Source organism: Poecilia latipinna, unplaced genomic scaffold, assembly GCF_001443285.1.
Source record: "Poecilia latipinna isolate Pla-1442-1.1 unplaced genomic scaffold, P_latipinna-1.0 Scaffold1467, whole genome shotgun sequence".
Taxonomy (NCBI): Eukaryota; Metazoa; Chordata; class Actinopteri; order Cyprinodontiformes; family Poeciliidae; genus Poecilia; species Poecilia latipinna.
Window position 1 is genome coordinate 18,173 of NW_015114083.1, and position 10,659 is coordinate 28,831.

Below are 10,659 nucleotides of genomic sequence, written 5' to 3' on the forward strand. Positions count from 1 at the left end.
TTTTAGGTAGAATTAGTGTTTCTCACTAAGGTCTGCAGTTATTTTATGAAGAACATTCTTTGAATGTCCAATTAAAAATCGGATCTTATCTCTGGCTCTAATATTAAATTGATTAAAATAATTTCAAACTCCATTTATTCCAATATGTTTATGATAGGATATTAATATATTTATTTGATTAAATTTTTGTTCTTGATATTCCTCTTCAGATGGGAGAGAGAGACCCGGATGAGAACTGTTTTTGGCCGCCTGCAAGGGGAGGTGGCTTACTTTGCTCCGTGTGGAAAAAAGCTGCGTCAATATCCTGATGTAGTGAAGGTAAATAAATGATGAGTCGTGTAGCTGAGCTTCTCTAAAAGATTCAGTTGGAGCTTTAAATGTTTGAGTTTGAAGCTTCTGTTGACAGTTGAGCTGAATAATTACTTTGCAGTGCTCTGTCCTCCACAGTACTTGGTCCGGCATGGAATAACAGAAATTTCCCGGGACAACTTCAGCTTTAGCACAAAAGTTAAAGTTGGTAACTTCTACGAAGGTAGAGAAGGACCCGAGGTAAAAGTTTTGCGTTCCAAGCTCTATTTATTGAATTTGTTATTAATACAGTTAAGCCCAAGATTATTTGCAACAATGGCAGATTAAAATAAAAATATTTCATGGGATTACAACAGTTAACCCCACTTTTAATTATTGCAGATAAACTCAAAGACTTTAAGATTGGAAATCCTCCTAAAATGTATCTCTCTCCTGAGATTTTCTATTGGTTTCAAGTTTTAACTCTGTTCAGACCACACTAAATCATTCATAATATCTACAGTTAGTAAAACATATTGGAACGAAATAGTTTGAAAGAAAATTCGCCAGGTGCATGAATGATTTTGGACTAGAGTACATGTAGTCATATAAATAGTATTTGATGACATGTTGATCAAATATATGACTAAAGCTGATGTTGATGCTTTACATGCATTTATCATTTATACTGATGTCATATTAATTTGATGTTTTTATTTTAACTGCTCTTTTTTCTGTTGAAAAATGATTATGCAACTAACTTAGATTTAATATACGACTTTTTTGCACAAGTTTGAATTCACCTCACTAATATTTAGCTGCACCTTGATCACATGATTTTTGTAGCCATAAAAAAAAAACTTTTTTTGTCACTTAAGATGTACAGAGTAGATCTTTCTTTTTTTGTCTGTGGATTAGAGAAAATGGACAATACAGAAAAAAATCAAGCTGTACATTGTATTAGCAATTACTGCTGTGTTGAAAAAGATCATACATAGTTTTCAAGAAAGCTGCTGACCTCAAATGAGTCTCCATGGGTTCTTGAATTAATCATGCTAACTGGAGGGAAAAAAAAAAAAAAAGTTATTTTACCTCTTGTTTGTTTTCCATCTCTGACTTTCCTGATCTTTGTCAGGGTTTACAGTGGTTCCTGATGAATGAGGAGGACATTTCTTCTTGTATCATAGCGATGAATGGACGGCGCAGCCAACGAACAAAATCCAAACACCAGACCGCAAACAATGTTTCTGCAGCCCAGCATCATCATCCTGCATATTATTGTGAACCTCCTCTTCAAGATATTAGTGATTCAAAGTTATTACGTAAACTGGAAGCTCAAGGTTAGTTTTGCATCACTGAAATACTCAGCATGCAGAAGCTGTTCAACGTTTCGCCGGTGTTGCTTTAGACCATCGTAAAATCCAAATATCTTTGTTATTCTTTGTCTTACTGAAAACTATGTTTCACATGACTGAGGTGATTTCCAATTTCATGCTTTTTACTGTGTAAATTTAATTTTGCGTTAGTGTATTTGATAGCAGTGCAAATAATTCTAACCAGACCAGTTTGTACTGGGACTCCTCTTTACAATGGTAGAAAACCAGACCAGATATTTGTGGCATCTGGTTACATGCTTGCTCTTGTTGTTGCAGCTGAAGACTGAATGGAAGAATAACCTTAATCTGAGTCTGAGCACATTTAAGTCTTTCAGCATTGTGAAAAGTTTTGTGATCAATCTTCTGTCAATATCTCATTAAGTCCTAGCTATTTTAAAACCGGAAGTTGTTTTTTTTCTCCTCTGTTAAAATAATTAATTAATTAATTAATTAAAGAAGTTTGGATTGCTCTGTTTGTTTGTTTGTTTTTTTCATTTTTATTTATGTATTCTTATATTTTGCATTTCATTTGGTATTTTGTCATGTTGCAGAAATAGCTCGACAGGCAGCTCAGATAAAAATGATGCGGAAACTAGAAAAACAGGCCATAGCACAAGCTAGCAAGGAGGCAAAAAAGCAACAAGGTAAACAGCTGCTGTTCAATCGGACTCTCCTCTAATTCAGATTAAGAGTTGTGTTCAGAATTTATTCCTTTGCATATTCCAGCAATAAGGGCTGCTGAAGAAAGGCGGAAGAAAAGAGAGGAGATGAAGATTCACAAACAACAAGTATGTTTTTTTTTGTTTTTTTCCTGCAGTAATTCATGTTCCTATGAATTACTCCTATGGTCATTTATAACGCTGGAACTTCCATATTTGCATTAACACTTTGTAGACCTTCATTTCCCATTCTGCTTCCCCTCACTGCTTCCTACCATGCATGACTTAACAGTTAATCCATTTGATCTTGCCCTCATCCTTTCTCCAGGAGAAGATCAAGCGCATTCAGCATATTCGTATGGAGAAAGAACGCCGTGCACAGCAGGTTCTTGAGGTTTGTCCTGAAATTTGAAACGCCTCCTATCTGCTTTGGATGAAAAAAATTAAAATAATTTAAAAAAAAAAAACTACTAATGCTAACACTTTCTTTGCAAAAGTACAATTAGATATGAAAATCCCTCCAAACGTGCTGAAGTTTAATGAAAAATACAGTATTCATTAATCAAGAGAGGAGAGGAATTTACACGGCAATGTGTAATACACCTATTTTACATTCCCTCATTAATAAAAGCTGTGAAGTATTTCAGCTTTTCTAAATCAAATTTCAGCTGACGCGCTTAGTAAGAGGCTCTTAATAGGATTTCATTAGAGCTGCAATCACTGATAAAAACATTGCTTAATTTGCACTCACTGAGCCCTGTTTTTTTTTTTTTTTTTTTTTTTTTTTTCCATTATTATTACGACAGTTTTGTATTTTATAATGGATGAAAAATGTGAATCTCAATGCCTAGAATTCCATATAATCAATGCATTGTTATCTGGAAACTGCTGTGTAGAATCAAGCTTACTAAGCAATGCACAGTGGAGAAAGCTTCCTCTTCAGTCCTGTCATTTCATTTTAATGATGATGGTGATACATTTTAAGATTGTTTTAATCTCTCCAAAATAAAATAGTTACTTTGGTGTTAGTGGTCTGCCCTAAGTGTTTCAGTTGAGCTGGATGAACTCTGCTTTGTGACAAAGTCAGACACATAAATGGCGTGACCGGTGGCATGCCTCAGTCCAGCAACAAGGTTATCTGTAATATGTTGCCCAGGTGCACCTAAATTAGTCAATTAATTTGAAGTAGGATAAAACTTAATCACGCTTGCATCAAGCTGGATCTACACATAGATTCTGGTACTGCACATTACATGAAACAGCTCTTCCAGAGAAGAAACCCACACAGTAAACTGGATGGCTAAGACCATGGGAAACTATGAAATCTTAAGGCTGCAGTTTAATTTTAAAATATATACTGCTCAAAAAAATAAAGGAAACATTTCACTTTAATTTTGTGTGTGGCTCCAAATCCAGGCCTCCATTGGTTAATAAATTTGATTTCCATTGATGATTTTTGTGTGATTTTGTTGTCAGCACATTCAACTTTGTACAGAACAAAGTATTCAATGAGAATATTTCATTCGTTCAGATCTAGGATGTGTTATTTGAGTGTTCCCTTTATTTTTTTGAGCAGTGTATTTGACACTATCAAAGAGAGCCCTATGCTTCAGGTTTTGGAGGGGGAAGGTCTTTAAAATCCTGACAGTCTTTACTATTTCTTTTGTTCTTTCTGTACAGCACTTTGGTCAGTGTAACAGATGTTTCTAAATGTGCTAAATGAATAAATTTGAACTTTTATATGGTGTTAAAGTGACCTTACTTTCTATATTTTGACCTTGTTTCTGTGTGTTTTTGCTTGCAGGCAAAGAGAAAGAAAAAAGAAGCTGCAGCCAATGTAAAAATGCTGGAAGCGGAGAAAAGAAACCAGGTGAGGTAAACTTTGATTGGTGGCATTTTGGTTTACCAATTCTTTTTACCCATTAGCCCTTCCTTTTCCTCTTCATACATTGCTTACTGGAGGCATCGTCGCTCTAGCGTTGCTATTTTCTGACTTGTCAGTGTCAAAGTTGTTGATTGCCTTGCAACATCAGTGTAATTACAAAGGGGCAAACTAACCTCATTTTCATGTACATGCACTTATGATTGACGATGTCTTCATTTGCACATTCCATTAGTCAGTGATCTTTATGGGGTTGGAAGTTTGACAACAAGATTGTTCAGTACAATGAACCAAGCTTGCCTTTTCTGCATGCTATTTAATTATGGTCATTTATGTGCTCTTGTTTGGGTTTCTAATTGAATCCTTTGTTTGAAGGAGAGAGAGCTCCGTAAACTTCAGTCTTTCTTACAGAAGCACCAGGTATGATTTTTGTCCAAAACTGACAGCAGTATTGTTCTTAATCTACATCATATGTCAGAAGAATGTAAGTTGTTTTAGCTGTTCATTATTTAATCTTTTTTTTTTTTTCCTGTTCCATACTTGAATTTTTTGGCTTTGGTTTTACTTGTGCTTTTCTGATTCCTAATTCTATGCCAAATCTTTCTCCCAGGAGCAGGAGAGGTATAGGCTAGATATGGTACGAACATGTTATTGATTTGTACATTTAGAACAACAAATGCATGTGCTGCATGAAGAGCTAATACCATATTCTTGCCTCCGTCTGCATGGCTTTTTCAGAATAATCCGCTGCACACCTCTCTGCTGTTGGTCACTCTGTAGAAATGCATCCATTATCTTTCTAATATTATTAAAAATGCACTCTGGAGTAAAATCAGACTGCCACTGCAAAACACCGAGAACATATGCATGTTGTGTGTATGTTTATCATCATATCCTCCGGAACGGTTCATCCTTGCACGAGCTGTTAAATGTAGCACTGAAGTAAACTGTTTTCTCTTTTAACTTTGAGTTCGGCTTCTTATTATTTAAAGCTGTTTATCACAATTGTCATTAACACTGATAGGATTTATCCCAATAGATTAAACGGTTGCGAATTAAGATGAAACACACTTTTCTGTTCCCTGGTAGGAGAGGGAAAGGCGCAGGCAGCACATGATTCTCATGAAAGCTGTGGAGGCCCGGAGGAAGGCAGAGGTGATGAACTACAGCTTACATCTTAACCTTTCACACACTCCGATAAGGTTACATTTCATAACGGAGAGTTAGTTTTAGCCGTGCTTGTTTTTAAAAATCATCATTTCTTAAAGTATCCACAAATTTGAAAATCTTAATTTAATGTTAGCTTTACACTAAATTGTAAATTTCCGTGAAATAAAATTTCAGTAAAATGTACTAAGCTTTGTAGTTGTAAAAATAACAAATGTTTTAAAATGCACAAGAGGTTTACATACTTGGAAGGTACTGTAAATTTGTGTTTTAAACGATGTAGGTGCATTTTATCGATTTAAAGCCCTATCAAAACATGTTAAACAACCCTACAGTGCTTTTGTTGGGATGGTAAACCTAATTTTCTCTGTTGCAGGAGAAAGAACGTCTGAGAAAAGAAAAGAAAGCAGAGAAACAATTAAACAAAAAGAAGAAACTGGAGCTCAGAAGACTGAAGCAGAAAAAAGCAAAGGAGCTAATGAAGCCAAAAGAAGACATGTGCTTACCAGATCATAAGGTATGCATAATGTGAGCTGTTTATAAATGTCATAATCATTGTAATGTTGTTGAAGCCGCATGCCTGAAGATTTGAACAGCTCTTTGTGTACTTGACGACCAAGCTACACTTACACTGATTTAAATTGGAACGGGTGTAGATCACAACAGTGCCATCAAGTGGGTACTCTTGGTATAACCATAAACCAGATATCACTGCTTACATCATTTCTTTGAAAATATGTTGAGACTTCTAGCAACGTGTACATCATTAATTTTAATCCACAATTTAAAAGCTAAGAATAATTAATTTTTAATAATAGTTAATAATGTTAATAATTGTTAATTGTTCTTGTTAAAATTGCGTTCCTTTCCCCAGCCTCTTCCAGAATTACCTGGTATACCTGGACTAATTTTACCGGGAAAAACATTCTCGGACTGCCTGATGGTGTTGCAGTTTATCCGTAACTTTGGAGCGGTTCTAAAACTCGGATTAAACTCAAACCAGATCACTATAAGCGACCTGCAAGATGGGCTGCTCAACATTGGGAACAGTTTGCAGAAGGTGCAGGACCTGCTGGTGAGCATGCTGTCTGCAGCTGTGTGTGATCCAGGTATACCAGCAGGTCATAAGGTGAGGGCATGTCTTTTCACCTGTATAATTTCTGCAAGTATTTAACTGCAAGAGGCTGAAAATGAATGTCAAATATGCATATATTAAATGGGGACAAATGCACAAAAATGGCAAAATACAACATACTGATGTTCTTGTTTTGCCGGAAGACACTGGTAACTAGATTTGGTCAGGAACTTTAGAAAATGGGCTCCTAAAACTTGATATGTGCTGCGATATATTTTTCTTTTCTTTTGGACAAGAAATTCATATTGTGTCCTTGCAGTCTTCCAGGAAACAAGTGTTTTATGTCAGTTTTTATCCTTTGTAACTAAGCACCACTATCTTAGTCCAGTTGACTATCTTAGTCAACCGGTTTTGAATTCTTCGTGAGTTGGAACCAGTTGAAGATTTTTTTTTTTAATTGTTTGACTGTTTCAGTGCAAAACCCTGTTGGGAGACCATTTAACTAATGTGGAGATCAACCAAGACAATGTGTCTGAGATCCTGCAAATCTACATGGAAGCTCATTCTGAACAGTCAGAGGTGGCTGCTCTGGCCCACAGCCTTGAAACCAAGGCGTTCCAGGCTCACAGTCCGTCAGATAAGGCTGCTATGCTGGCGTTCTTGGTTAACGAACTCTGCTGCAGTAAGGCTGTGATCAGGTAAGATTACCTTCAGATTTATTTTTTATGATTAAAGCAATCAAAGTTAGGAAGTGTTTGTCAGAATTGCAGCTTCACATTGAGTTTTTCTGATTTGTATGTTTCTCCCCATCTATTGATGTGGATACACCAATATTTACATCACTGACGGAAGAAGCCTAATTGACAACGTTCAACATGTTGACAATATAACTATAATCTTTACTCTCCATTCTCCAGTGTGGTACTGATGGAGACTGTGGCTCATTCTCTGTCTTGTGTTTTCCTTCAGTCAAAAATATTCTGCTGTCTGTATGTATTTGATCAAGAACTCCAGAAAATTGTTAATTTGCAGCGACTTTAGCTTTTACTGTCCTGATGGAGAACAAATTTCTACATTCATTTAATTTTTTTCTTTTCTTTTTTTGCTTTTAAATGTTGCGAAGATCATTTTTGGAGTGCTTAATTTACTTGTGAGCGTGAATAGATTTCAAAAGAGGATGTTTAGGTTCCAGAGAACCTAAACATCCTCTTTCCAAAGTGTATTTCCAAATATACACTTTGGAAATATTTACAATAACAAGTTCACTTAAGATGTTAGGCTAACTCATGTCCTTGACAGAAAAAAGCTTAATTTATTTGTAAAACTTCTTTGTTGTACCAATATATGTATGAAAATGTCAAATTCCGGCTGACGGGGACTTTCACCAGGTTGCATCAGACAATGCGTCTTGCTTTAAAGTATACTTTGCCCTCTTTGATATGTTAAAATTCCTGAGATCCTTCTGTTTTATTGTTTTATTATTATGGGCTACATAAAGGAGGTAGAGGAATTGTGGTATAAGGAAGCAGGTCTTTTAAATCCAGTGTAGATAATTGGGAATCAGACCAGGGATTCACTGCTGGAGGCCATTTTCCCTTTTATTATTAATAAAACTGCTGGGCGATCAAACCGCTATAGATGCTCACATTTGGTCAACTAAATCTGCACCTAGCATGCAAAAAAAAAAGGTTGATGGTTTTGCCTGATGTTTTTCAGCCAGATCGACAAAAATATAGATTATATGACCAACCTGAGGAAGGATAAGTGGGCGTTAGAGGGAAAGCTGCGCAAGTGAGTAAATAAGTCATCTGAGATGTCTTTTATTAGATGAATATTGTTACATTTGTATTGAAAATCAAATTTTGCTAACTTTTTGTTTCTGTAGACTGAGGAACATCCATGCAAAGAAAACAGATAAAAGACACACTGATGGAGGAGAAGAGAACCATACCTTCAGCAGCGTCACTGTCCACAACAAATGTAAGAGGAAAAGCAGGAGCAGCGAAGAAGAGGAGGATGAAGACAGTGAAGACCAAGGAGAGGACTATGATGGACAGGAGGAAGAAATGAGGAGAAGGAAAATGAAGAAATCAGAGACATGTGGAGAGGAGGTCAGAAATTGTATCCTCCAAGTGGAAAATCATTGTTTCAAATATTAACCATCAGCCCATTCTCCTGCCTCACAAATATACATTTTTCTCCTAGGAAGCCGCTAGACATTCAAGAGACATTACCGAACTAGACGCCAAGATCCAGAAAACATGCAAGGTAAAAGAAGACGGTTCATGTCTCCATGATGAATGCCTTTACAGAAAAATAATCATTAATTAGTTTTTTGTTTCAATTATTCAATTCACAAGGGAAGACTTGTGTATTATTGAGATTACATTACATGTATTTCCCTGAAATATACCTGTAAAGTATTATCATTGGTAACCTTCAGCTTGTTTGCAGTCTTGGTCTTTGTCTCCCAGCATCCCCTTGACAATAATCTAAAGGCATAAAATGAAACCAAAGTCATCATAATCACAACTGAACCCATAAAATACATCACTCTGAGTGTATGTGTTTATATTTTACTTGAGCTTCTCTTTTTGTCTTGAATTACTTTGATTAATGTTCACTGGCATTGTAATTCACTGAGATGCATTTGTCTAAATTTAGCTTTTTTTTCTCTTAAGTTGCAAAGTGAAATCAGTCAGAAGCTGTTTGAAGCATCTCACTCACTGCGCTCGATGGTTGTTGGTGAAGACCGATACAGGAGGCGTTACTGGCTCCTCCCACATTGCGGGGACATATTTGTTGAAGGAGTAGAGAATGGTGAGCGTAAATTCAGAATTGATGATTGAATTCTGAGTTATTGTGTTCCATATTTCCTAGTTGGCCAAATGTTTCTCTTTCACAGAGTTGGAGGAGGTGGAGAAAGATGGGGGAAGACAGAAGGCTTCTGTCAGAGTAAAGGAGGAGCAGCAGGAAAAGATCTCGCAACGGAGGACAGAAAATGTTAAAACCAAGGCAAAGCGCCAGCAGAACAACGATGACGGTCTTCTCCAAAAGTCTTTTTCTAAGCTCAGCAAACTGTTTGAAGCAGCCAAAATAGATCAAAACTCAAACATTGATGCTAAGGATGCCCGTCCTAGTCAAGTTTCTATCACAGAGCCTTATCATTCCTGTTGTACCCCGGAGACGGATAAAACTTCAGCTCCATCTGCACTCAGTGCTGCCCAGCTCAACAATAACTGCATGACCTGGAGCCCTCAATCCATCCTGCCTGACAACCAGCTGTCTGCGGTATTGACTGAAAAAAGCAGTGAGTGGTTTAGCCTCCTGCCCCGCGCTCCTTGTGATGGCTCTTCTGTGGTCTCAAACATCAGTTGTCCAGCTTTCATCTCCTCCTCACAACTTGTCAGGACCGAATCCTCCTCATCTCCGAGGAAAAACACCAAAGCTGGGATTAATAGACTACATGCAGCTGACTCTCAGGTCAGTCATTATTTTATTGCAGCATCAAACAATTAGGTTTGCTTTGTGAATATTTAAAGGTGGCATATTATGCTTCCTTGAAAAGGTTAGGATAGGTCTATGGGCTATTCAAAACAGATTCATTATATTATTTGCACAAAATCATTCTTTGATAATGAGATTTTACTCTGCTCAGTTCTGCCTATTTAGAGCTCCTTTAAGAATGAGTGTGTGCCTCTTGTCACTTTAAATCCAAATAAAGTGATGCTGGCCACATCACCCCATTAGCCCCTCTAACTCATTTACTCTGGCACATAAAAATAGCTACAAACAGATGTGTAATTATACAATATTTGGAAAGCAGAAGTAGAGCCTCCTGCACAACCAACAGGAAAACAAATGGTTTCTGGATGGTGGATCAACAGCAAAACACTTGTTTTTTTTCCAACAGTCATTGCACAGCAAATAGAATGGCAAAACCAGCTAACCAGTCATGCTGGAGCTCTGCTTGGGTTGCTAAATAACGGGCTTGGCTTCGCTGGGGTTGCTAGATGAGGTGCAGTGCCTGTGGATTTGTGACGTTACATTAGGAAGGTTTTGCTCTCCAAACACCAAAAACCATAAACTTATTGTCCAAAAAATGGCTGGGTGTTTTTTTTTTTTTTTTTTTTTTTTTTTTTTTTAGGTTTTAGGGGTTTTTCGGGTTCAATAGAAACCCAAATTTGTTGGGAAAACCTTTGCAAATGTGAA

General features: G+C 36.8%; 1 protein-coding gene across 4 annotated transcripts in view; it reads left to right on the top strand.

Annotated features, from left to right (window-relative positions):
- LOC106962850 (bromodomain adjacent to zinc finger domain protein 2B-like) overlaps nucleotides 1-10,659 on the top strand; it is a 35,589-nt gene that overhangs the window by 17,383 nt on the left and 7,547 nt on the right. For 2 of the 4 annotated variants that reach the window (XM_015057497.1, XM_015057498.1), the window contains exons 11-28: nucleotides 210-318; nucleotides 448-549; nucleotides 1,424-1,628; nucleotides 2,216-2,308; nucleotides 2,391-2,452; nucleotides 2,652-2,717; nucleotides 4,128-4,193; nucleotides 4,581-4,625; nucleotides 4,816-4,842; nucleotides 5,295-5,360; nucleotides 5,749-5,889; nucleotides 6,247-6,501; nucleotides 6,922-7,145; nucleotides 8,164-8,238; nucleotides 8,333-8,558; nucleotides 8,653-8,715; nucleotides 9,129-9,267; nucleotides 9,353-9,930. In XM_015057497.1, coding sequence (XP_014912983.1) covers nucleotides 210-318; nucleotides 448-549; nucleotides 1,424-1,628; nucleotides 2,216-2,308; nucleotides 2,391-2,452; nucleotides 2,652-2,717; nucleotides 4,128-4,193; nucleotides 4,581-4,625; nucleotides 4,816-4,842; nucleotides 5,295-5,360; nucleotides 5,749-5,889; nucleotides 6,247-6,501; nucleotides 6,922-7,145; nucleotides 8,164-8,238; nucleotides 8,333-8,558; nucleotides 8,653-8,715; nucleotides 9,129-9,267; nucleotides 9,353-9,930 — 2,542 coding nt within the window. The remainder of the gene's footprint in view (nucleotides 1-209; nucleotides 319-447; nucleotides 550-1,423; nucleotides 1,629-2,215; nucleotides 2,309-2,390; nucleotides 2,453-2,651; nucleotides 2,718-4,127; nucleotides 4,194-4,580; nucleotides 4,626-4,815; nucleotides 4,843-5,294; nucleotides 5,361-5,748; nucleotides 5,890-6,246; nucleotides 6,502-6,921; nucleotides 7,146-8,163; nucleotides 8,239-8,332; nucleotides 8,559-8,652; nucleotides 8,716-9,128; nucleotides 9,268-9,352; nucleotides 9,931-10,659) is intronic. The other 2 variants (XM_015057499.1, XM_015057500.1) reach the window with 2 other exon arrangements.